Source organism: Fukomys damarensis, unplaced genomic scaffold, assembly GCF_012274545.1.
Source record: "Fukomys damarensis isolate Sample0158 unplaced genomic scaffold, DMR_v1.0_HiC HiC_scaffold_14, whole genome shotgun sequence".
Classification (NCBI taxonomy): domain Eukaryota; kingdom Metazoa; phylum Chordata; class Mammalia; order Rodentia; family Bathyergidae; genus Fukomys; species Fukomys damarensis.
In genome coordinates this window covers 17,658,234-17,685,632 of record NW_022900926.1, presented here as the reverse complement: position 1 = coordinate 17,685,632, position 27,399 = coordinate 17,658,234, and the positions used below count along the sequence as shown (strand labels likewise).

The 27,399-nt window shown below is 32.7% G+C and overlaps 1 protein-coding gene across 1 annotated transcript in view; it reads left to right on the top strand.

Annotated features, from left to right (window-relative positions):
* The first annotated feature begins 1,522 nt into the window (after positions 1–1,522).
* The window catches only part of Vta1 (vesicle trafficking 1), a 58,361-nt gene continuing 32,484 nt past the window's right edge, over positions 1,523–27,399 (top strand). Inside the window, exons 1-4 of the mRNA XM_010626604.3 lie at positions 1,523–1,696; positions 20,620–20,714; positions 22,529–22,656; positions 23,256–23,331. Coding sequence (XP_010624906.1) covers positions 1,585–1,696; positions 20,620–20,714; positions 22,529–22,656; positions 23,256–23,331 — 411 coding nt within the window. The 5' untranslated portion in view covers positions 1,523–1,584. The remainder of the gene's footprint in view (positions 1,697–20,619; positions 20,715–22,528; positions 22,657–23,255; positions 23,332–27,399) is intronic.

Here is a 27,399-nt window from a genome sequence, read left to right as displayed (position 1 = left end):
AAAGCTGGTCTTCAACTCTGGATGTACCACAAAGATTTTCTGAGAACTTTTTTAAAAAATGGTATTTAGGATCCAATCCCAAACAATTAAATCAAAATTGCTAGGAATAGGACTTGAACATGAACTTTTTTAAAAGCTTCTGAGTAAATCTTCATGGGCAGCCACAGTTGAGAACCACAAAGTAATATAAAAATAATAAATGGCAAATTATGTGGACGGAAGGAAGAAATATATAGTATCCCAGTCTGATTTTCTTTGATTTCCCTCCTACTCCAGCAACTTATGAAAGAAAAGTCAGTATAGTAGGAGTAAAGTAATAAAGCAAGGATCCATTCTCAAGCGGTAGTTAATGTGTTGCGGAGATTTGGGAAAATACAGAATTTAATTTCATTTTGGGTAAAAAGCCAGGCCACGGATAAGTTGATAAATTCTGTAAACAATTACAATCAAAGGAAGTAGAGTGGGATATGATAAAGACATAAATTGAGAATTTTGGATGTGGGGATTGGGTGCAATTAGAAAATAGTAATGCATTTAGAAACCTGAGTGCTTAAGATTTGGGCTCTAATGGTATTTCAATGAAAACTAGCTCTAAGATTGAATCCTCAAAAGTGGGATTGGGACAAAATAAAGATAAAGGTTATTAGAGGCAGTAGATAAAATGTAAAGACCAAAGGGTGATATTTTATGATGGAGAGAAGAGAAAAAGAGTTGAAATCATTAATCCTAGAAGGCAAACCTGATACCTACTATAAAATTGTATGAGTCAGAACCTTTGAATAAAAAGTCTCCAATACCCCATCTTCGCGTTAAATAATGAAAGTGAAAATAAAATGAGAACCACGACCTGTCATGTAAAGGTACAAGATCCCAATGATGAATGTAACTGTAGTATACCTAAAATGTACCAATAAACTCAATGAGAGAAAATAAGTTGCAAATTGTTAATCATTGTCCAGTAATAAGCAATCCGTACATTGTTCATTTACTATAATAAACTTTGGCCACATCTGAACAAAAATTCAATTTTTAAAGCTTCACGTGCTTAGTGTGTACATTTGAAAAATGCTGGTTATTTTACCTAATGTGTCACCACAGACACTTTTAAAAATTTAGAATTTAAACACAGTATTTCTCTTCTCATATAAAAATTGAAATTAAAGTTTCTAAAATCAAAAGGGATACGAAGTGAACAATCCTGAATGATGCCCAAAGCTAGTCGGTAAACATTTTCTTCCTCACTTTCCTTTTCCCTCTTTCCTTTTGACAAAAGAAGAATTAAAAAAAAAAAAAAAAAAAAAAAAAAAAAGGAAAACAAAACCCACTCTTCTTCCTACCAGCAGAGAGCGATGGTGCCACATACAATACAATCACCAAAGCATTCGGCACATTCTAGTTTGTAACTGCCATAAACCAAACACACATGAAGATTGGCCTTACTGGGCACCCGTAGTTGACTTTACGTCGCTGAGCAACAACAAAGGGTGGATTTTGCCCTGAGCGCTCCCGCGCCAGACAGCCCAGCCGGAAGCGGAAGTATCCGTCTGTGGCTAGAGAGAAGGAAGTGGTGACTCTAGAGTGGAGATGGCCGCGCTGGCTCAGCTGCCCCCGTTGCCCCCACAGTTTAAGAGCATACAACATCATCTGAGGACGGCTCAGGAGCATGACAAACGGGACCCTGTGGTGGCCTATTACTGTGAGTCTTTACGAGTCGCCGTGCCCTTCCTTCCCCATTTGTACTCCCGGGTCCTCACACCACCCTTGGTTCCAGGGGCTTACCCCCCGCCCCCCGCTATTGCTCTGAGCTTTGACCTCTGGTTCCTGGGATCGCCTGGGTCCCTCAGGGATCCAGGCTTCACCAGACCCCAGGAAGGCAAAAACCCCGAAGCACCATATGATGCACCTTCTCTCCTGTCTTATATTTAAATGCCCGGAGCTCACTGAACGGGCTTATGAACTATGGAACGCTCTCCCCCAAGGATTCCTTCTGTATACGTGCATGAGAACCTTCTGTCTCCAGAAATAACTTGGATAGTCGAGTACTGTACGTGACGTAGGGTTAAAACGAAAACGAATGCATCAAAGATAGTAGCAACGTAGATGAAAGGAAAATAGGCTGCTTGAAAACCTTATAATAAGTGCAAGTTAATTAAAGCAGCACCCAAGACCATTCCAAAAGCCATCAATAGTTATAGTTTCTGCTACTAAGCAGTTGAATTTAAGCGTTCCTGCTTTTCCATCCTAACTGCTCTTTCTCACCAATAAGAATTTTTCGTCTTTTAATAGTGTCTGCTGTTGAGAAGTTTGACAGCAGTATTTCCACCGTGATTGTTGGACAATCCAGAGCAGACTTTGCAAAATTTTAGTAGCTTAAGGGAGCGGTGCGGGGGGTTTCTGTGTAAACTTTATTTGTATACGTTATATACTCAATCTTTGCTGTAAATGAAACAGTTGACTGAACTGTCAATCTTTTGAGATCATTTTTAGAATGCAGACGTCCAGTGTAATAATGTCTTCTCTCGGGCACATAATAAGGTTAGCTAACATGTCATTGTCATCCCTGCCATACTTGTCATATCCTCCCATTTCTTGGGTGTGCAAGAATTTCTGCCTTTTCCCACATTTGCCAGTCTCCTCATGACTCAGGATCTAATTCATTTGTCACCTTTTCTGTATACTCTGTGCTTTACCTAAAAGCATTATATCCACTTGTTCAAATTCCTCAAGCAGCAGCCATTCATTCTGCATGTATTTACTGAGATTTTACCTTGTACCAAATATTACTGTAGCTATAGTTCCTATATTCATAGAGTTTAGATACAATGGAAGTAGATAGATTAAGCAAAGAATGTGCATATGTGTATTATATAGAATATTAGAAAATAATGAAAAATACGGTAGGAAAAGGGCAGAGGCGAATCAGGAGGATGATAGGGAATGAGAATTTCCGTTATAAAGTGGTTAGAAAACATTTTTCTGAGTTGACGCTTGAGCAAAGAAAGAAATGAATGGGATGTCTTTGTGTACATTCAGGAAAGTGTATTTTTTATGGAGAGAATAAAAGTACAAAAGTCCTGAGATCTGCTTGGAAGAGGAACAAGAACACAATTGTGAGTGGAATAGGTAAAGCCAGTGATAAAGTGATATGATAAGAACAAAGAGTAACCTCATAACACATTGAGCCCCAAGTTCCCCTCTAAAACTAACCCCCGGCCTGTGTTTCTTACTTTTATCACTGTCCTGGGACCCTTTGTTTCCAGTGTCGTCATTCTCTCTTGCTGTTTCTTTTCAACCCTGTCCCAGTTTACTGTACTTTTAAAAAATCTTTTAAAAGTTTGAAAAAGAAAAAGCAGAAGCTCTCTCTGTGACATTTCCTCTTAAATTGCAACCCTGTTTGCCCAGCCTCATAGGTAAGCTTGAATTTGTCATCTAGTGTTCTTTATATCTTTACCTTGTAGAGCTTTGAGTCTATTACAATCTGAGGTTTATGCCTTTATTCACAGAAATTGGCCTACTAAGGATATGAACAAACATTTTTACTGCAAAGTCTAGTTGGCACTTAATAAAATTTTTGTTATGAAACATATGTATATAAGAACATGCATGCATAATGTGCATGCAGAATTGAAGACATAAAATGAACACTAATGTTCTCACCACATTTGATGTTACTAGTCTCTTAATTTTTGTCAATCTGGTGAATGTAAAATGGTCTCATTGGACTGATACTTGGAATTCTCTGAGTCTGAATGAGGTTCAGCATCTTTTCATATGTTAACCATGTGTGAGTCTCTTTTGAAATGCCTTTTTATTTTGTCCACTTTTCTATTGTACTGTTTGTCTCTTCTTAATAATACTGATAACTAATCCTTTGTTTTATGCTTTGCAGTTGTCTTTATCCAGTTCAAGTTTTGATTTTAATTCTTCGAAGTCCTCATTCAGAAATTTTAAATTTTATTTAAACTGTAGCCAGTTTATGGTTTACATTCTAATTTTCTAGGTCTTGATTTCTTTTTGTACTTGTTTGGGACTTTGATTTCCTGACTCTGTAGATGGATATCCTTTATCAGTTCTGAAAGATTACTATTATCTGTTGAAATAATGCATCTTCTTTGTTATTTCTGTTCTTTTGCGCAATTAACTTATTTCCTTTAACTTCTTTGACTCTTAATTCTCTTATATTTTTCAACTCTGTCTCACTGCTGGATTCTGTATAATTTCCTGAGACCTGGCCTCACCTCTGTATGTCCTATCGCTTAACTCATTTATTGAGTTTCTGATTTTATTTTTCATTTCAGAGTGTTCCATTTTTGTTTCCAAATTGACCTAGCCATTTCTGAAAGTTTCTTGTTACTGCTAGTATTTTTTAAGCACTTATTTCTTTAAACACTGAATGCTTTTATTTGTATTTGCTATCTGATGATTCCTGTAGCTGCTGAAATTGTGGATCAGCACTGCTTATGGTGATTTCTTTTCTTACCAATTGTACACTAGGCATACTATACCAGCTCTTTTCACACTGGAGTTTCTAAGGTGTTCTTTTAATTCTAAGAAAAAAATGAGTTTCTCAATTCACAACTTCCATGTTTTCCTTCTAAAATTGTTCTTCCTGTCCAAGGGCCCATTCTCAGGGTAGCAAAGCAATACACCTCTTATTCTGAGCACATCCTCTTCACAGTTGTCCTGCTTTAGCAAGGGAAATCATGTTTACATGTCTTTTTATGCTTGTTTGTTTTGATTTTTTTGAAATAGAATCTCATGTTCTGGAATGACCTCAAACTATCAACTCCAAGGTGACCTTGAACCCAGATCTTTCTGCCTCATCCTACAATGCTGGGATAACAGGCATGAGCCAACATGCTAAGCTCTCTCAAGCTTCTTGAGTATTTTAATTGTGTATTGGTCTGAGGGAGAAAGGAGGAAAATCCACTCGGGTGTTCAGAAAAATAAGTCAATTCAAATTATTGATGTTAGTGAAGCCACCATTAAAATTAAGGTATTAGACAGAACTTTCTATCTTCACCTATTTTATGTGGAAGAAAATCAATTAGAGCAAATAATACATCTGTTTTGAATATACTGGGCATGGAAGATTCCAAAAGTATTTTCTAGTTTGAGGAAATAGGGTGAATATTGTATAAAGGTGATGCAGGGAATCATCTGGAGTTTGTCTCTTGGGGAACAGTTGGTCAAGAATGGATTTCAGGAGAGGGAGAATCTCATTTTGGATTTTGTTAAGTGTGCAAGGAGGAGTAGCTTGGGGCCAGCGTTGTATGCAAGAGTGTGTGGGAAGGGATTAGCTATGGGAATATGGGCATGAATGGGCCCTAATAGAAAATCTCTGTCTTTCGGTCTTTTGCATTTAGACATATGTATGTTAAGGGTAATGCTTCAGGATACAACTACCTATGCTGTAGTGTTCTCATTTCCCACATTGAAAAAATTCGTATTATATAACTTTATTATTGGTGTTAGTAAAGAATACTGTTGCTGAGTTGAGAACAGAATAAAAAAGAGCCAAAGAGAGGCACTTAGAGCAGAAGTTGTTTCATCTGAGCAACAAGCTCCTCTAAACCTCTGTGGCTTATTTCTATTTTAGGATTAGAATTCCGAAGTGAGAACACTGACATTCCAGTAGTCATATTTTCCTGAAAAATTGGCTTGGCATTAACAACTGGCTTTGCCATTTATCTAACATGGCAGACATTTTTCCTTAAGCTAAGTGAACCAAATCTTCACCTCTAAGGTTTTTTTGCTTTTCTTTTTTCTTTTTCTTTTCTTTTTTTTTTTTTTTTCTAGAAATACATTTAAAACAGGTGAAGGATAAACACCTTTAAACTTTTTTTTTTTGGTACTGTGAATCAAACTGAGGACCTTGCACTTGCAAAGCAGGCAGTGGAACCAATGAGCTAAATCCCCCGCCTTAAACTATTTTTAAAGTGTCATACAGGCTTTTCTTAAAGTGTCATAGGGCTGGGGATTTAGCTCAGCAGTTTGGTGGCCTGCCTTGCAAGCTCATAGACCCGAGTTCAATCCCTGGTACCCAAAAAATAAATAAATAAATAAAATAAAATAAAGTGTCATAAAGGCTTTTTTTTTTTTTTTTTTTTAAATACCAGGGATCGAACTTGGGCCCTTGTGATTGCAGGGCAAACGGCGAAACCACTGAGCTAAATCCCTGGCCTGGCAAGGCATCTTAAAATTAACAGTATTTCATATTTCATTTTTCCCAGTTGTTACAATGACCTACAGTACACAAGAAGGTTCTGACTGAAAGCAAATGATGAATCTTTATAGAATCTTTTTGGTATACATCACATGAATTAAGAAAATGAGTAACTAGAATGATGGTATAGCAAATCTTTTTCTAGATTTTAAAGTTTAAAGTGAATCTAATTGAATTATCTTCCAAGGTATTATTAAAATATTACTTGGTGATAAATGATTATTTGCATATAACCCAAAAGGAATTTAAAGAATTTTCTGTGACACAACTCCTCATCACTTCTTTGTGTAAATTAAATTTATCTATTCATAAAAAAAGTAGAACTAGAACCCTGATACTCTGCCCTCCCTTATTATAATAAGACATATTCATAGATATTTTTATTTAATTTATTATAAGGTACATTTTAATACATTTTATATTTAATGATTATTAAAAGATATTTGTGTTGTTTTGATCAGTTATGTATTGCTAAGACAATTCTAGAAGGATAATTTGAACACTTAGTACTTTATTTCACAGAAATTTTGTATAAGTTTGAATTTCAATTTTTATGTTTTATGTTGTAGAGAAGTCTGATAGAATCATAAAATAAGGACTGGAGCATAAAAATGCATTCCTTCATGATGAAATTCTATAGGGTAGGTAAATGCAAATATAAATCAAAAGAAAAAGGACTAATGTAAATTTTGTAACTCAAAGTTTTTTGTAAAGATTATTATTACTGTATATCAAGAAATTATGAGTTGTCCTATTGATATTGGTATGATATTTAACTTTTTTTTTTTTTGGTATCTGGAATCGAACTCAGGTCCTTGCGCTTGCGAGGCAGTCGCCAGAACCACTGAGATAAATCCCCGGCCCATGATATTTAACTTTTGATAGTGTGAGTTTGATATCAGTCACTTTCTTGGTATATGTTAAAACTTTCTGAAGAAAGTGTTTTTATCTTAACTTAAAAATGTCTGAAGGGTACATTTCTTACAGCAAGTAAGACTTTTCTAAATTCATAGAACAAGGAAGAATATTTTTTCAAAAAGAAGTAATCTTGCTAACCTATTTACTGACTCATCAAAGCTCCGTATTCTCTTTTACTTCTAGGGTTTTATATATCCCTTTCTCTGCCTGGAAATTCCAATTCTAACTTTCTCTTAATTTTACTAACTTACTCTTAATGATTCAGTACAAATCTTGCTTCTTGCTTTTGACACAGAAATTATTCCAGCGAGTACCTCACCTTAACCATACTGCATTATATGCATCTTTTTGCCTTTTAGTCTTCTTGATTCTCTTGGGGGACAGGGTTAAGAACTTGTTGTCTTTCATCACCTATCACATAATTTGGATTCATAAGTATTTAATATATACATCTTCTCCAGCTTTTACCAATATTCCACTAGAGTATAAACTAAGAGTAAGAAATATATCTGTATTGATAATCACTGACATACTAACTCCAAACATAGGAATTACCTAAGACATAGTGAACATTTTAATTTTTTTCTGTTGACAGGTTAGATTATATAGTGATTCATTACTTTTTAGCATGCTGCCACTAATTAGTAAGAAAATGGAATGAATCCTAATACTATGTATTTTATAATTTTTAAGTTGAATATCTTTAATCTGGAATCTGAAACATTTTGAATGACCTGTCACCATGAGATGAAATTTTGCACTGTGAAATATTGCTTGTGCACAGATTATTAAAAATATTGTATAGAGCTGGAGATACAGTTCAGTGGTAAAGCACTTACCTAGCATGGCTCTGGGCTTGATTCCCAGCAACATATCCACACACATCCACACTTAAAAAAAACAAAAAATTGAATAAAATTACTTTTAGGCTATATGTGTAAAGTGTAGTAGAGTATATGTGAAACATAAATAAATTTCATGTTTAGACTTGAGTCCTTGGCCTGTAGATACTGCATTACTTTTACACAAATATTCCAAAATCTGAAAGCCAACATATCTGTACCTTACTATGTTGATTGTAGGTTTTGTAGTAAGTCATAGGTCATATCATCATATATGTTCTCTGGATCTCTTCCTTTCTAGTATTTCCAAAAATGATTTATCTCTAGCTTTACTGGTCATTCTCCAGTATTTCAACATTTTCAGAGTTTTTCACATCCACACCAGAATTTTGTGTGTCACTATTTCTTATTTTAGTCAGTGTAATTATTGCAGATAAGTAAGTTAATTAGATATCTTGTAGGCAGTTAGACAGGGTCAGCCTCAAGGAGCCAACCACAGCAAGGCGCCAACATGGAGGACAATCAAGATACAATCACTGAAGGCCAGAATTGTAAAAGAGAAACTACTATACCTTTGTGCTTCCCCGGAAGATAAATAGCTGAATTGATATCCTAAATAGGTATCACCTGGGTTGGAGACCAAGTTCTTAACCCAGCCTTTCCAGGAAATATCCCTGACTGTCCCCCTTACTGAAAATCCTTGTATGCTTGTTATGTGACTTGCTCCCCGTTTGATCTCCACTTAATCAATATTACCTGGGTGACTGTACTTGTAATCTTATTGGTTGGTCACGGTTTTGCCCCACCTCATGCCCACCTTGTAATTTTCCATTGGGTCTTATGGTTTTGTCCCACTTTATACCCGCTCACCACAAGGTTTGGCTGCATAAAACATCTTTGAAAAGTGGGGTGAGCAGGCAACCCACTTTCCAGTCCCCCTTCTGTCTGTTTTATACAGCTTTCTTTTACTCAATAAATTTTTCCTATTCTTAACCTCTGTTGTTCCCTGAATTCATACTTCGATTTTAGAAAACACGAACTCGCGTTTAGGATAATCCAACAGGTTTGGGAGTTACATCTTTTCCCCCTATATCATAATGAGCGTGTGGTTTTAATTTTTATTTTTGTGGTGATGAATGACATTGAACATTCTTATATGTGCTTTCTTCACTATATGAAGTCATTTTTAGTGAAGTGTCTCTTTATGATTTTGTCTTTTTTAAAATCATTGATTTTGGAGAGCTATTAATATGGTCTCGTTGCTAATCTTTTATCAGATACTTTTTTTTATAATTTTTTTCTCCCAGTCTTTCTTTATCTTGTGTTTTGTTTTTAAAACTGGGTCTTTCTCAGCCAGAAATATTTTACTTTGGTGGTATTTAATGTATTGCTTTTCCTTTCCTTTTTTCTCCTTTTTTCTTTCATCTTTTATTGTCAAATCTATATATTTTATTATTTTTCTTAATGTCTTAGTCTGTTTTAATTTCTATGTTCTCCTAAGAATGTTGTGTGATTAATCCCAGCTCTTTTAAAAAGTTATCTTGAGATTTTTTGCTAACAGTGTTATGCTGACTTCTTAAATATTGTTGAGATTTTGTTTCTCATACTTGAGTTGGATTAAAAGGCAGCAGCCTTATCTCTTTATCTCTAGATTTTTTAAGAAATTCAATAAAGTGGGACTTTGAGCTTTTTTAGGAAGTTTGCTCTATTTATTCTATTGAAAAATTGTGAGCCCTGGTTGATATGTTAAAGATTTCTAGAATTTCTACCATGTTTTCAAATTTATTGACTGGAAATTAGAAGCTGAACTTTTTCTTTCTTTGCCTCAGAACTCTCAAAATCAACTACTCATACAAATTTTTTTAATTTATTTTTTTCCTTGGTTTCTCTGGAATCATACCCTCCTTGATACCTATTCTATTTTCATAGCTTTCTAGCTTGTACTTCAAACAAATGATCCCTGTTGTTTATTAGATCTGATTCAAATGCTCACTGAAAAAACCCTAAATGATGGAATGGATTCTAAACATTTAGAAATTCTGTATGACACAAACAGTACAAATTGATGTAACAGATTGTACATTTGGAAAAACTAGTTCCAGGTGCTGAGACAAAGGATCACTATCTCTGATACATAAAATGCTCAGACAAATTGATTTTTAAAAATCCTCATTAAGTACTTCATAATAAGTAAACAGAGACCTAATTATTAAACTCAGTAAGTTAAGTGCAATTTAAAATGGTTTGCCATTTTTTTAGTGCAGAATTTTAACTCAGTGCAGATGAATTTGGTAAACTGTTCAGTGACATGGTTCTGTGAATTGGTCAAAGTTTTGGAAGACATTTTGGTAAGATGTTAATTATCTATAATTCAGTAATTATAGTTTTGGAGAACTTCTGTTTGGGAAGTGATCATAGATACAGTGAAGAGCTTTATGCAGAACATCTAGAACAGTATCATACAGGTATAAATATATATTATTGTGGAAATAGTTAAGTAAATTATACTTACCAGCTGGAAAGTGATGTAATCATTAAAAAATTACAGAGCATCTTTCACAATATGGGGAGAGTTATATGAAAATGCAGCATTTTATATATACACGAAAACTGATCTGAACTTTATATGTACATATATACACGTATGTGTGTATATGTGCATGGTTGTAGAAAGATTATGCCTTTTAGATTTATTGGTGATAATTACTTTCATTTGATTATTTTTGTTTTCTTTTAGTTTTCGATTTTCTGTATGTTTCATATTATTTAAAAATCAGTATTTTTGAAAAGCCAAAACATTTTAAAGCCACTAGTAGTAAGTAGATCTGTATGTCAGAAAAAAAATGTGTTCAGTGGTCACTCTCATGTTTTAGATTCTGTATCATATTTTGTAGTTTTACTCAAACTGAATTTCATCTGTTCTTGGAACCTTATTTTCTCTTGTCTCTGAGTCTTCCAACATTTTATTTTTCTTGTCTCCATACTTCTTTTACCAGTCACACTATTTTAGGGTACTATCTTGAATGCCACCTTTGCTGGACGACTTTCTCTTAAGTTCCCTAGTTGTAAGGTTCCCTTTCTTTTTGTCTTTGTTGTGTCACATGGCTTGACCTGAGATGCTTGTTCCTTTGCTCCATTACCCTGTGGATGGTAGACTAAGAGTCTTGCTCCCTCGGTGCCCTTTATTCATTTACTGTTACAAGTAGTGCTAGGCCTCTGGAGGTAATTATATGATAAAGAGTAGTTACTCAAAAAAGTTTAGCTAAATTTACCTGAATTTTAAGGTAACACTGGTCCACAGACTACTTTGTCCCTGTGGTTGTCACCAGAAAAAAGAAGGCAGACAACTAACATTCATGAGCTCCTTGGCATTTGAGACAGTTTCCTTCAGGATATGTGATTTGGTCTTCACAGTTTTTCTCATCCTTTTGTTACTAAGTAATAAAGCTACAACCTGAATGACAGATATCAGATGAGAAATAGCTGAATGGAATATTGTGCATAATATGTAGGTAGTAATTGGAGTTACTGAATGAGCAGCAGTGAGTGAGGTGAGAAGGACTAATTATATTGATGATAAATAAAAGGGGGCAAAAAGACAATAAAATAATCTGAGAAGTTCCTAAATAGAAAGTGCAAATGAAGGACAAGCTTCCAGTTATTGACACTGCATCTCTTAACTCTATGTCTCTTTTTCCTTTAATAAAGTCAGCAAATACTTGAGTCCCTACTAGCAGCTGACACTGTATGATAAATATTTTGACATTACCTGGTTTGGTTCTGTAGATAAAGCTACAACCATAAAGATCATTTATTTCTTCCTTTTTAAGTTTGCTATAACTGCAGGTATAAAGTTTTAAATTTGTTTTTGCAGTTTCCTCTAGGGGGTGACATTGTAAAATTAATAGACTCAGTGAAAGTATATAAATGTTCTTGAGAGATTTCATTTTTCATATCATCATAGGAATTTTAAATACTTAGGAGGTTGAAAATGCATATGATTATATCAGTTCATAGACATGGGACATACAAGCAAAAAAATTAACTAGTTTAAAGACTCAATAATATTGGATGTCTTAAACTAATACATAGTAAGCTACATGGATATTAGCATTAATAATCAGCATTAATAATTAGCATTAATAATACCCATTACTTTTGCTATTATTCACACAAATTCAACTATTAAATCAGTAATATAAGCTAGACTAAGGCAGTAAGGAGAAGCAGTTTTTTCTTCATTCTTTTCTAGTTTTAGAATCTGAATGATAAATTGGAGAGCATATCTTACTAAGTGCTTACCACTCTTCTATTGTAGGCCAACTCAGTATATTCATCCTTAGCAATGACGTGCTAATAATGACAGACAGAGATTGAACTACTGTTAGCATTCTATTCGTCTTTTGTTTTCCCAACTGCAGGCATGGATTTTATTTTATAAAAAGTCTTTTTAATACCTTCCTTTTTAGGTAATGCAAATCATTTCACTTTATAGCTCTTTAGGAAAAAAGATAAAATTGAAGGGATTGGGTAATAGGAATCAAATACTTAACTTTCATTTCTTTGTCACCCACACAAATTTAGATCATCTTTGATAAGGTTTGTTTTTATAAAAGTAAGTATATTTGATCAAAGTGAAAGCTTATATAAGCAGCATGGGATTGTAAATAACAGTCTTTAGTAACCATGCTTACTGAGTTCCTGTTTTTATTCGTTACTGGACTTTTATATTTACTTTTTCCCTCTTGTTGCTTATCAGGGTTTTTTGTTTTTGTTTTTTAACTTCAATTTATTGTTTTGGAAATACTATTGGCAGCTTGTAGGGACAATTATTTGTTATTTGAACTGCACAGCACATTTCAGAATATCATTGTTCCAATGGTATTGTTCCCCCAGACACTTCCTTCACAAATAAGTAAAAATTTAAAAATAAACCATATGCCTCCATACTTTCCTAGCTCCCCAAAGAGATAGTTTTGTTTTGCACACCCTTCAGAAATATTGATCTAAGTAATACATGTTCATTATAGAAGGGCTGGGAATTTAGCTCAGTGGTTCTGCTTCCTGCCTCGCAAGTGCAAGGTCCCAAGTTCAACCCCCCTACAAATAAAAATAAAGAACCGCACAGCTCCCTACTCAAGTCATTTTTGTGTGGGCATCATTTTCAAAATTAAAAATTATGAAAGTTATGTACACATTCATACTTACTATTGTTCTGTAACTTCTGGTTCCTTCTTTTTAGGCCTCAGTTCTTGTGAAGAAAAAAAGGAAAAACTAATAAATTACTGAGTCAATTAGATTCTACTAGACTGTCTTCTTAGTCTATGAAGAACACAGGTTTATTGAACAGCTACCATATGAAAGGACTGAATATTGAACATTTTATTGTGGTAGTTTATTAGAATTTACCTAACAGAGATAATGACAATGTAAAAATAGACAAAGGTACTATTGACAGTGTTTTTTAAATAATATATATATTGTAATTGAAAATCTAAATACCGTGTGGACAAGTTCAGTTCCATTATGGTACATTGATGTAATAGAATATTATGCAAATGACATGAAGATTACAGTTCTTTAAAAGAGGCCTATAGTATAGTTTGAAAAATAGAAAATACACAGTCCCATCTATGTAAAATCTGTGATTACGTATAAGTTTAGGATCATGTGTGAAGAGAAGTGTCTTGAGGGATGCAAGTTACAATGAGTAGAGCCAGACTACTTGACTAAATTCAAGCCTACCACTTACGGCTGTATGACTGACCAAATATACTTCACTTTGTAAGATTTAGTTTTTAGTACATTCAGGATAGTAGATAAAATTAGCTTCATAATATTTTTGGTGAATTCGTTTTCCTACTTTAAACAATTAGATTAGTGCATGAGTCGTGATAATTATTTAATATTATTATTGTTACTCTTACTCTAGTTCAGTGGAATCTTGAAGATAATATAATGTTGAATCTGATATTTTTATCCAGTATGATAGCCTCAGCCTTTTAATTAGACTCTGCAAACCATTTATGTTTAATGTAATGATTAATGTGTTTGAGGTGAAATCTAACTTGTTCTTGGTTTTCTTTCTGACCTCTTTGCTCTTATTTCTTCTTTTTCTGCCTTTTTGATAATTGGATTATTTTTTCTTTAAGGATCTATGATTCTTCCACTGTTGTGTGAGCTTATTAGATATTTCCCTTTATGTTTTTAGTGGTCATTGTAAAGCTTAAAATAACTTCTTGCATTCTATTGTCATATAGTATATAGTATATAGTATTACCTCATAAAAGGTATAGTATCTATGTGTGTATATACTATATACTATAATATATATTATTAAATATGTTACCTATAGTATATATTATATATAGTATATATGAGAGTGTGTATGTGTGTGTGTGTGTGTGTGTGTATATATATAGTATACAGTATTACTACATAAGAGATAATTTTTTAACAATCCTTTTTCACCCTGTTTTACTCTGGGCAGTTTCTATCATTGTGTCCCAAAGTCCGCTAATCATTTCTGTTTTGGTATCTGTACTTAATCATGTCCAGTAATTTTAATTTCAGATATTGTTTTTTATCTCTAGAAGTTCCATTTGAATTCCTTTGTGTATGCTCCATTTCTCCTTATTACTCACAGTTTTCTTTAGACATTTTCATAATAGCTCCCAAGTTTTCAGATATCATTTGCTATTTCCATTATTTTGGCATTATTTCATCTGCTTGAACTGTTTATTTTTGTTATAGGTTACATTTTTCTAGTGATATCTTTAATAATTTTAGATTGGATGTAGGTCATTGTATATTTTAAATTTCTGAATTTCTCATTTATGATGGTACTTTGAAAGGATTTGACTTGACCAACACTTCAAAAAGATTATTTGAAGTTTAGTTTGGCCCTTTTTTGCTTTTTTTGTTGTTTATTTCTAGCTTTGGGAGTAGATATAAAGTAGCCCTTTTTTTGAGCACAGGTTAATACCACTACCAAAGTATTGCATTTATGTCTCCCAGGGTTGGCTGAAATTTGCTTTCATTTTTTTTTTTTTTTTTTTTTTTTTTTTTTTTTTTTTGGTACCAGGGATTGAACTCAGGTCCTTGCACTTGCCAGGCAGGCCACCGAACTGCTGAGCTAAATCCCCAGCCCTGAAATTTGCTTTTAAAATCAGTGTATTATCAAACTTTGAGTGCCACATTTAATCTAATAAAGTATTATTCTTTACAATTGCTTTAATAGCCCTTTTGTATGTACTTATATCCTGTTTTATATTTCTCATAGTTATGCAAAATATATCATTAATGTTCAGACTGTGGAACTTTAAATAATACATACCTTCAGGATTAGTACGTTTGTCTCCTAAATGCTTCACATTAAGTTAATGTTAGGTTGGAAAGTATTTAATCCTTTTGCAAAAATGTCTCATTAGTCATCTTCAAATAATATTCATAAAAATAAACACATTTCCATGATAAAATAAATTGAGATATATTTTTAATAGACAACTTTAGCTGCACACTTGTTCTGCCTTCCTAGGTATTTTCCATGTTAGACATTAATTTTTCATCGTATTTCTCTTGTTACAACGAAATGCTTGTCTTGAACAGAGTTCTACATGAAAGTACTCTTTTTTCCATCCTATGGCAAAAATATTTTAGGGTACTTACAAATTTTCATAAGTTGATGTAAGGTCTTTTCACTTTTACTAATACTTACTAATGTACCTCTTGAAACATTTTCTGTACGTAGCAATTGAAAACTATATAATCTATTTTAAAATAAAAGAGCCAAACTAATTTCTGTTCTAAATCTTTTCAATTCTGAAAGGATCCTGTGCTTCAATTAAGAATGTTACTATATAACAATGTCTCTGTAATTGCGAAGACTAGATATATATATATAAGCTGGCCTCATAAGCTATATTATTAAGCTCTATTCCAAGTATTATTAGTCTGCTTTCTGAAGGATAAAAATTGAATGATGGTGGTTGTAGTGATGAGGAAACAAGAATAATTTGTCTTTGCTTCAAAGGACATATGCGCATACATATTTTCTCTTTTATTGTAAATAATGGAAATTGAAGTAACATATTAGAAACAGCATTTCTACAGTGACATAAATTGTTTTCTTATGGTGGCAAGAACATATTGAGTTAACTTTCTGTGTGTTCATTTAATCCTGAGATGTTTTCAAAACCAAAGTAAATCTAGTAATCAACCTCATTTCTTCTCTGCCTGGGCTGTTTGTTACCTATGCTGGATGACATTTCTTCCCCAAATTGATCTACCAGGTAGCTACCCTAGCTGTGCTCCATGGGTGGTGCGTATCATATAAGTTCAGTGTTCATTATGGTAAGAAAATATGATATGAAAGGCCTCCTAGAGAAATGAGGCTGTCAGTACTATCCTAAATCAATTGTCATGTTACCATATATCTAACATATTTGTATGTCAGGGCACCTACAGATAGCGAATTATTAATGTGTATTAAATTTTGTTTGTATGTATTTGTTTTAAAGACATTGAAGTATGTTTGAAATAATCATTTGGAATGTTGGAGAGGCAAGTACTAAGCTTATTGAGGTTGAAAATAATGATTTTACAATGATACTGATCTAGCAGTTTCAGCAGCTTAGATGTAGGGATAGGTAGTTAGGTTTATATGCAGTAAGTATGTTTTTTGACTGAGGGATGTATTAAACAATTTAGAGATAGAAGGAGATAGAACAGTAATATTGAAAAAAATACACTGTAAGGTTAAAACTAGTTAGAGAAGTAAAAGGAGAGAAGACTGATTGTAATTGAGAAGTATAAAAAGACCCAGTGAAATGGAAGCTTATAGTAATGTGCATAGTTAAATATTGTAAGAAAAGAAGAATGATACACTTATTTTGGCTGTACAGCAGTTTGTGAATGGTAATTTAATTACAATCACCTGTGTCTGAAGGAGAGTACATAAAATTATTAGGTTCAGTAACAATTACGAACATGTTGCTCTGTTTACATTCATATTAGATTTGCTTGCTTATTGTAGGAAATCTGAAATAATAGCAGCTGCGAAAAATAAGAAATTACTCCTTTGTTTGAAAGTAAGTCTTTCACTGGCCATACCATTGCCACAGTGTCGTCTTCCATGATGTTCTTGGGGACCAAAGCTCATTCAAGTTTTCAAACCTACCAGTCAGCCCAATTGCTATTTTCAGGGTTGTGTGGAGTCCAAGATGAGTATTGGAGCTCAGTTATCTGCAAAAGGACAACAAACCAGAGGACATGTCACAGAATATGATGACCATGCAACAATAATTCTAGGGGACTTGGGAAGAAGGGATGGAGATGTCAAGAGGAGACCTGGGCGAGATTAGAACAAGAAACTATATATAGGCCATAGTTGAGAGGCTTGGGAATGCAGTAGAGCCATGATTCTCCCTCTTTTTATTACGTGTCTATGAATTTAAAAACAAAACATTGAACACAAATCTCCATATTTATATTATTTATTGTACATCATGTGTCGGTGTAGTATATGTATTATACAAGACATAAAAAAGTTTTAAGAGAAGATAAAAAGGTTAATATTTTCTTTCCACACCCCAGCCATTTGTTTTGTGGCTTCCTGGGGTTATATAGGTCTCTAAGGCCTCAGCTTCAATATAGCTGAAGGTGGTGATTCTCTTAGAAAAATAAGAGCACCTTGTCATGGAACCTAGCATACCACTGACCCACCTTCCACTAGAATACTTCCTCTTCAAAATAAGAAGGAACATACTCAGTGTCCTTCAGGAAATTTGGAAAATGCACAGGCATAAATTAAATTTGGAGAAAGAAAAAGTGAATTATTACTTACAGACATCATGTAAGGAGATGACATATCAGTGAAAATAAAAAGCCAAAAAATATAAAAAGTGAAAGAATATATGAAAGAACCATAAATCATTAGGGAAAGGATTATTTATTGATTTTGAAATAGATGCTAATCTCTTGGGGCAGGAGTACAAGTTAGAGTTAAATTTCTAAAAGAAAACAATTGGAAACCAGAAAAAATTATGGAACTGAATAGTAAGACTCTGGAGGTTACAAAAACAAACAAAAAGCTAAGCTTCCATTTGATAGAGGGAAAAAGTTACAAATAATTTTGCAAATATGACCATGCTAAGCCTCTGTATCTTGAAACAGTATTCAGAATAGAGTATTCTTTTAATAGAGTGGGCATAGTAGTTGTAGCCAGTATATTTATTATCTCAAGAATGTGATGCATTTTAAAAAACAGAAATGTAACACAGACCCTGGAAAAACCAACATGGACAACTCACAAATACAAAGTGGTCAGAGTTGTCAATTTTAAGTGAAAAAAAAAAAAAAAAGCTGATTTGCGAAGACTGGCACACACCTTGGATAACTAAAAGAGATATAAGTGGTTTGAAAAGGAGAAGGTGTACGACCATACATACCTGGATAAGAGTTGGAGCAGTTGATTAGAATGGGAAGTGGAGTAAGAACCTGGATCACACACTGAAGAAAGAATATGGCTGGTTATGTGAAGAGAAGAGGAGAAAAAGAAAAGGGAAGAAAGAGGGAGGAAGGATGGTTGATTTAGTCACATTTGTGATCAAAGCAATAGATACTTAAACTAAGTGTTGAGTGTTTTTGTTGCTTTGTTTTGTTTTGTTGGCTTCTCAAAATAGTATGTGTGTCAAAATGATGTCCATTGTTAGCTTGTGTGCAGTGGTACTTTTCACCATGTGGCAGTGAAAATCTGTATTCATTTTTGAAACTCTTTTTCCTCTCTTAAATGCCTAGATAGAATAAATCCTTAAATTTTTTATGAGGAAATAAATATATCAATAAATAAATTTCAAGCTCTGTAACCCTAAATATCCCTAAAGCCTAATCATTAAAGATATTTCATATAAAATCACTGAAATTAAAAACACAAACAGATTCAATAAGTAGGTGACATATACATTTTTAAAGAGGATTTTGTTAGGTATACAACTAAATTGGAAAATCTAAAAGAACTAACATATTCTAAGCCCTGTTTTACAGCTCTAATAAATAAAACGGTAGGGTAGACCATTGGGCACCACTGTCCCATGGAAGCTTAATATATGATAATGAATGATAAAAGTGACATTTGAATCAGTGAAAAAGAATGAGCTATTCTTTCATTCATGCATTCATCTATTTGGAAAATGTTTATTGGGGACCAAGCATTAGCCTAGATGCCAGAAGTACATCAGCAAACTAAATGGATTAGAATCCCCATTGTCATGGAGTTTAAATTCTAGTTAGAATAGAAACCAAGTAGAAGTAAACAGAAGATGATTGCTTGGTTTTAAAAAGAAGTAGAGAGATGGGAATAATTTCACAAGATTCTCTGCTTCATAATGTATAAAGAATTGCTACAAACCTGTTTGTGAAAAACCAATCTAGCTTAATATTTTTGTGTAGCCACTTGCAATTCACAGAAAATGCAGAGCTATCTAATAAATATCTAAGAACTTTTTAGTAATCAGTGGGATACCACTTTCAGTCCTCAGATTGACAAGAATTTAAATTGACTAATACCAATTTTTTGTGAGTTTAAGGAAAAGAGGTACTTAAATGTACTATAGTTATAACTCCAAATTGGTATTATTTTTGAAGGACACTTTGAGAGTGGCTTGCAAAATGAAAAAGACCTACCACACTAAGACTAGGAGCTCCACTCCTTGGTATCTAGTCCAGGGAACTCTTGAGTGTATGCACAAGGAAGTAAGGTAGGGCAGTATCATTTGTAACTATGAAAAACATCACTTATAAAAAGGAAAATTTGAGAACTACCTAGACATGTTGTAGTTAAAATGATGCATGTGTATTCTGGAAGTGGTAGTGCCGATACTGATCCGTGGGACATATTGTTGAATTCATGCAAGTGGTGAATTGCAGACGTTTCTACACAGTGTAACAGTAGTTCTCACCAAAACTGTTCGTGGGCCTTATCACCAGGAAAGCTAGTAAAGTGGTGGTGCTTGTCACCCTCATTAGCTTTAGTCTTATTTCTAATGTTTATATTAACTTTTTTCAAGTGAGAAGGTGTGTTTATTTAGAGAAAACATATATAAAAATTACTAAAACCTTCTCCCTATGAACCCAAATTCAAGACTCTTTTCTCACTATTCCATGCAGTATGGGTGTCTTTTCTTGGCAATTAAATTGTAGCCCCTTTTAATGGTTAAGATTCTATGTGGTCTTTTTTTTTTTTTTTTTTTTTTTCCTAATGCTACAAGAGGAAGTCTTGCTGGGTGAATTTGTTGTTAACATGATAACATGATCTCTTAAATTATTTGGATAATATTTTTGTGTTCTTTATATTTACAAATAAATCCATAGGAAACCAAAATTTTATTTTAAATGTATTTAATTTTTGGTTTTTGTTTTTTGTTTTGTTTTGTTTTGTTTTGTTTTTGTGCTGGGGATCAAACTTGGGACCTTGCACTTGAGGCAGATGGCAGAACCACTGAGCTAAATCCCAGGCCCAAATGTATTTAAATTTTAAGTTGCTTGTTAGGCAAAACATGTACGTATTATAAGCAGTCACTTGAAAGAAAGTTGTAAACTATGCTAGTTCATGTCAGCTTAATTTTTTCTTTGTAGGTCGGTTATATGCTATGCAAACTGGAATGAAGATTGATAGTAAAACTCCTGAATGTCGTAAATTTTTATCGAAGTTAATGGATCAATTAGAAGCTGTAAGTTAAAGATAATTTATTATCTGATTATGTCTTAAATGCTACTTTATTGTGTGTGTGTGTGTGTGTGTCTTATAATTTCTTTCCTTTGATTGCACGCAACAGTGTCATTATACTACCTGAGGAAAACCACGTAATTTTTTTTAAAAGTTACACCATATTTCTGAATTAAAGTAGCTTCAGATATCTGCACATGATCTTCCACACTACTGTACATGGCTTTTAATCACTGTAAAGTGATAATCAGATCAAGGCTTGCTCCAGTACACAGCTTCCCAGGCTGGTTGTATTGAGCCCCTGTAGGTAGTAGTGTTCTAATTTGGTGTGACTCTGGCCTCCTGACTCAGAACTCCTGTCATCAGCTAATCTCCCATGGTGGGCCTGGGGGCACCTAGAGGGAAGTCAGCTGCCCCTGGAGCCTGTCTGGACTCATCTCTACTCTGCCTCTCTAGATACAAGATAAACCTGAATACTTTTTGAGGGGTAATGTTAGGGCTGGAGGGAGAATGTATTCACACATAGCAATATATTTGTAAAATTCCAACTCCCAAAGACATTTTATGGAGAATGTATCTCTTTATTAATTTCACAGTACTGCTTAACAGTAATAGTAAAAGCAGTAGCTTTTGGAAAAGACAAAACTCAAACAGTTCTTTTATTACAATGAAGAGAGCCTAAAATTATATTTATGAGGGAGTTCAATCAGGAGTTGAATCAGGAGTTGAAATAACAAGTAAGATAAATTTATTCCCATTGAGGACTCATTTGTTATTCATATATTTGTTTTATAATTTTAAAACTTAAAATTTATTATGATTTTCTTGCAAAATATTTTCTATTGAAGATGAAATATACTTCCAATGAAAATTTTTTTAGAATTAAATCTAAAATTTCATTTGTCTTCACAACTTAAATCTGTTGTAGACATTAAATTACTGCTTTACTTATGAGTATTTACTTTGTAGATTTTGTGAAAAATCCTGAGGCTTTTTTGTTGAGACAATGTCTTGTTGTTTAGGTCAGGCTAGTGTTGAACTCACTATGCACTCCAGGCTAGCGGAGACCATTTTTAAATTTAATTTTTCACTTTGTAACATCTTTGATAAAAGCAGTTTTTAAAAACAATACGATGTTCAAATCTGAAATTACAGAAAATCATATCCCATTATGACAGTTGAGTAAAAAATAACAACTGTGTTGTTTTTTAAATACTTCAAATTATTATATGTATAGTAAAGGTTTATACACACTGGCAACCTACATAGTTGTAAATTGTATTCATTTGAGGTATTTAAATTTAAGAAGCTTCCATAATCTGATTGAGTTTGTCATCTTATACCTTACTTAGATCTCTTTTTAACACATTGGGCTCTGACAGATAGTTTTTTGTATTTATAGAAGAAATTTAAATGGGAATATATTAAAAACTTAAATTACATGTGATTATGTAAGAATTTTTTTCTAGTTCACTTTTATAGTAACACATAATTCCTGGCATATTATTATTTAGAAATATTTCTCTGATGCTTCACAAGGACACCTGGTTATATATTATCTTTTTATTTGTTTAGGTCTTTATAGGTAAATTATACTTTCAGGTTATTATAAGTTTATTTGTTTGTAGTTGTATAAGAATTGGCTTTCATTTTAAATACTTTGGGCTGAGATAGAGCATCTTTATTTTCGAAAGATTTAAATGATGTGTCCTACTGAAATAATATAATTTACTTAAAATGATTATTACAATTATTTGTGCTGAAGTAGGCCATTGTGATACTACGAACTCAAATGCTGCTTATGTGATTTTATTTTAGCTTAAGAAACAGTTGGGTGATAATGAAGCTATTACACAAGAAATAGTTGGTTGTGCTCATTTGGAGAATTATGCTTTGAAAATGTTTTTGTATGCAGACAATGAAGATCGTGCTGGGCGATTTCACAAGTAAGTAAAGAGGAACATAAAATTGATTTTAGAAGTTTAGTTACTAATTACCTAATTTTTTAAAAAATACTTTCTGAGACCCCAGGATAATTTTGGGTCATAAATACAGTCCTTAGTTTTTTAAAGAAAATGGCTGAAGGAAAAACTACCCAGGACAACTCAGTAAATATTCCCTCATTAGCCATTATTTAATATTTAGTAAAATTTAAGACTTGATTTTAACCAAAATCACTGCCTGGCCCAATGATGTTGATTTTAAATATACTCCACTCAATTCAAATTATAATAATAATATATAATTTTTCATTATGATATTTAAATACAAAGAAATGCATTATGGTTTGAAATGGACTCAAATGATACTCTGCATTTCCTAAAATCAAAACCATAAAATAGTTCTGGTATATTTGCTTGTAAGTATTGTTCCTTTCTTCTAATAACATTAACAAAGGAGTTCCATTGTGTCCTCAAACTTAGATTTTATTGAAAACATTAACTTCAGAGTGGTTTTGTAAACATTGGAATTTTCTCTTGCATAGCAGTACTACTATATTTTAGTGTTTTCATTTAAACTAGACCAGTTCTTTTTTCTCTTCCAGAAATATGATCAAGTCCTTTTATACTGCAAGCCTTTTAATAGATGTCATAACAGTATTTGGAGAACTCACTGATGAAGTAAGTGTACATCATTTATTGTCTTAATAGCTGAAGATAAGTAATGTTGCTTTTTTACCAGTTTTCTTATTATGCTATTTAGTTAGAGCAGCATGTCCATCGAAATTAATGGAAACAAGCAAAGTAACTAAAACCTTTTTACTAATACTTTTAAAAACTAAAAAGAGGTGAAATATGTTTAATAATACATTTTATTTTTTTGTAGTAAGTTCTTTAAATCCAAATATTTTGCTCTTCCCCATATATATGGCTATTGTTTTGGGCAGCACAAGTTCAGATTTTCTTAAGAGTTCATATTACTCCTAATCCTGTGTATTAAGTTTCTACACTATTACTTGATAGACATACCAGAAGCAAAGACATGTTAGGACTATTTATTCCTGTTTCATCTTTAATCAGAAGTGAATCTTACTGCAAATATTTGGAGAGGAGACTTTGTCTCATTCTTCTCTTATGACTTCTTTGGCATTAACTATAAATCTGTATATAGTGAGTACGATCAAAATAAAATAGTGGTTGATTAGTTGATATTTCAGATTTGCTACAGTCAGCTTTTCCATTTTCTATCCATAGATAGAAATAATAGTCAGAGTGTTTACCCAGAATTTTCTTTTATAACTCTTCTAAAAAATTAGTAGATCTCATTTATTCATGGTATTTTTCTTGGTCCATTTCCTCATATTATTTCCTTTCTAATTTCATGTCATTGTTCATAGTTGTACAAAACTAAGCAGTCTATTTTCTTTAATCTTCAGCTAGGCTTTTTGATGCTTTTTAGTCTTTAAAGGACATTTTATCTGCCATTATTATGTTTCTTAACTCTCTTACTTGTGCTTTAGGTGTATTTACCACTTTTATCTGTGCTTTATAAATTTCTTCTCAGTATTTTAATTAATTTGTTTTTTGTAAGCTTCTAGTATTCCTGTGGCTCTTATGGAATCAGTAAGTTTTACAGATAGACTCACCAGAGTACATATTACTGTTCTTTGTTTTTTGTGGGGTTTTTTTTGGTACCGGGGATTGAACTCTGGCCCTCACCGAACTGCTGAGCTAAATCCCCAGCCCTCATATTACTGTTTTTAACTTTATAAGTGATATTCAAAATACAGATACTTTACATTCTTTCTGTAGCACCTTAGTGTAAAATCTGTTGGTGATCAATGTTTTTTATAGGCTCCATTTTCTTGTATTTTAGCTTTGTTCCAATACTAGCAATATTTCAGGAATAGATAACATTTTCACCTTCTTTCGATCATAATCTTTGGTTAAAGCTAAGTATTGCTAATAATATATTTGGAAGAATATGAAAATTGCTGGTAAAATGTAATACTGTTATTTGTTATTTCCACTAATTTGCAATGGTCAGATTTGTGCCTTCATGGATGTTGTGTTCTAACTTGGAGGCACAGAATAACTATGATAATATATGCTATATGAGTGAAGAAATACTGGAAAAATACCTACCTGCTATTTGCCTGGCACTGTGCTTACACATGTTATTTATATTGTGCTTCATTTTTCCTAATTCTGAATTATGGTGTAAAAATTGAAAGTCATAAAAAAATACAAGTACAGTGTTCTAGGTGCCATAGTCCAGGATAATGTTTTATCAAACTGTGATGAAGATTTATTCTTTTTAATCTTTTATAAAATTTCCAATCCTTTGAGATGAGCACTTTTATAAAATGTAAATTCAAGTAACAAATGAGTTATTAGAGAAATGAAACTTTACAAAGGTATACAGAACATAAGCTTGATTTGCTATGAGTTTTCTAAATTTCTGTACTACATGTTTAAATTTCCCTTATTCAAAGTGTGTGGGACCAGAAGTGTTTCCAAGTTTTTGGATTTTTGAATATCTACATAGAGTGTACCTCTTTAGCATCCCTAATCCAAAAGTCCAAAAATCTGAAATGCTTCAAACTCCAAAATGATTTCAGTTGGTAACTTGAACGTAAAGCTTATTTTTATTTTGTAATACTGAATGGGTCATGTTTTAATAGTATGTATTCTGGTGTTCTATATTTAGAATATCATCAGTGAATGAAATTTCAAAGAAAACTGTCCTAATCAATCCTATATATTTACTTTATATTTAAATTTATTTAGAAATACATAGGCATTATGTCTTACTGTTATTATATACACCTGTGCATCTGGAGTCTGAAAAAGACAACAGAAAAAAAGGAAGAAGAAAAGACATTTGAAAAAATAATGACCAGAGATTTTTCAAATAGGTTTGGCTTCAAAAAGTAGTTATAGACTTAAGAAGCTCAGTGAACCCCCAGTAAGATAAATGCAAAGGAAATTACACTTCAGAACATCATAATGAAACTGAGGATGTCCAGTGGTAGAAGAGAAAAATCCTGAAAATGCAGTCTCAGGAAATAGTACATGGCACATAGGGTAACAGTGCTTTCAAGGATGTCTGACTTCTCATTTTAAAAAGTAGAGTCCAGAAGAGAATGAAATTTTATATTTAAAGTCATGAAAGAAGAAAGAAAAAGATCCTTTTTGACTCAGAAATGTATCTGTAAAACAATACTATACTTCAAATAATGAACATAAAGTAAAAGATGATTTCTGGCAATTTGACTCATTGATGGCAGCTCTTCCTTAAAGACCTAAAGGATGGCTAAAAGTAAGTTTTTCAATCTAAAGGAAAATCACACCAAATGGAAATTTCAATGTGCAGGAATGAATATACACTGGACATAATGTAAGTAAATGTAAAAGACTTTATATATGTTCTTTGTTTCTTTAAAAAATACATGATTTGGGCCGGGGATTTAGCTCAATAGTTCCATTGCCTGCCTCGCAAGCGCAAGGTCCTTAGTTCGATACCTGGTAACAAAAAAATAAAAATAAAAATAAATTAAAAATACATGACTATGCAATTAGAAATAATTATATGTACATATATATTTGATAATTTGAGAAAAAAGTATGGAAAGGAAGAAAGAGAAACAAAAAAAGATGGCACAAACACAAAACCAGTAAAAATTTTAGGTTTGAGTACAACTAGGTCAAAATAGCATAAGTAAACCAGAACCCCTACATAAAAGTAGATTTTTAGAGTAGATGAATAAAAATGAGGCTTAACTATATGCTGTTTACAAAAGATATTCTTTAAATATAAAGATAGATATTTTGAAAATGAAAATAGTGGAAAAAAATATTTAATGCAGAGAGTAAACAAAATGTAAAGTGACCATATTAGTATTAAGTAGACTTTAAGGTGTTAATAGAAGCACAATGGAACATTTTGTAACATCAAAGTAGTTAATCAAGAAAAAATAGTTATAAATATGAACCTAATAGCAAGAGTTTCAAATTATATGAAACAAAATTGACAGAAATTGGAAGAAAATTTCAAAAAATATCATTAGAGATTATAACATATTCTCAATCAACACTGGATTAAGTAGTTTTAAAATAATATTAACTAAAATGAATAAAGGCTGACCCTATCAAATATTTTATAATATGGAAAAATAAGAGCATTCCTACTTGGTGGAAATGTTAGATTTTTATAACTACTTTGGGGGAAAAATTGGCAGATTTTTATAAAGTTAAACATAACTCCTTCCCTTTTACTCAGCAATTCCTGTCTGGTACTTAGCCAAGCGAAATGAAAACATATGTCCAGAAAAGACCTGTTCAGAAACACTCATTGGAAATTTATTCATAATAAGCCAAAGCTGGAAACAATCCAGATGTCTACCAACAGGAAAATTAATAAACAAGTTGTGGCATTACTCAGATATAAAAAGATGCTGACTACTGATATAACTAAAAACATGGGAGAACCTTGCAGATGTCTTGAGTAAAAGAAGAGTCAAAGAATATAGTCTGCATAATTCCCTTTTTATATGATACTGCAACAAAAAATAGATTTCTTACTTTTCGAGAAATTGCAGTACAGGATGGGATAAGATTAGATTGTGTGTGATGCTGGTTTTAAATTAGAGGAATCCTATTTGTGTTTTTTAATATAGTAGGTTAATATATGCATATACTATATGTGTGTGTATGTATATATGTGTGTGTGTGTGTGTGTGTGTGTGT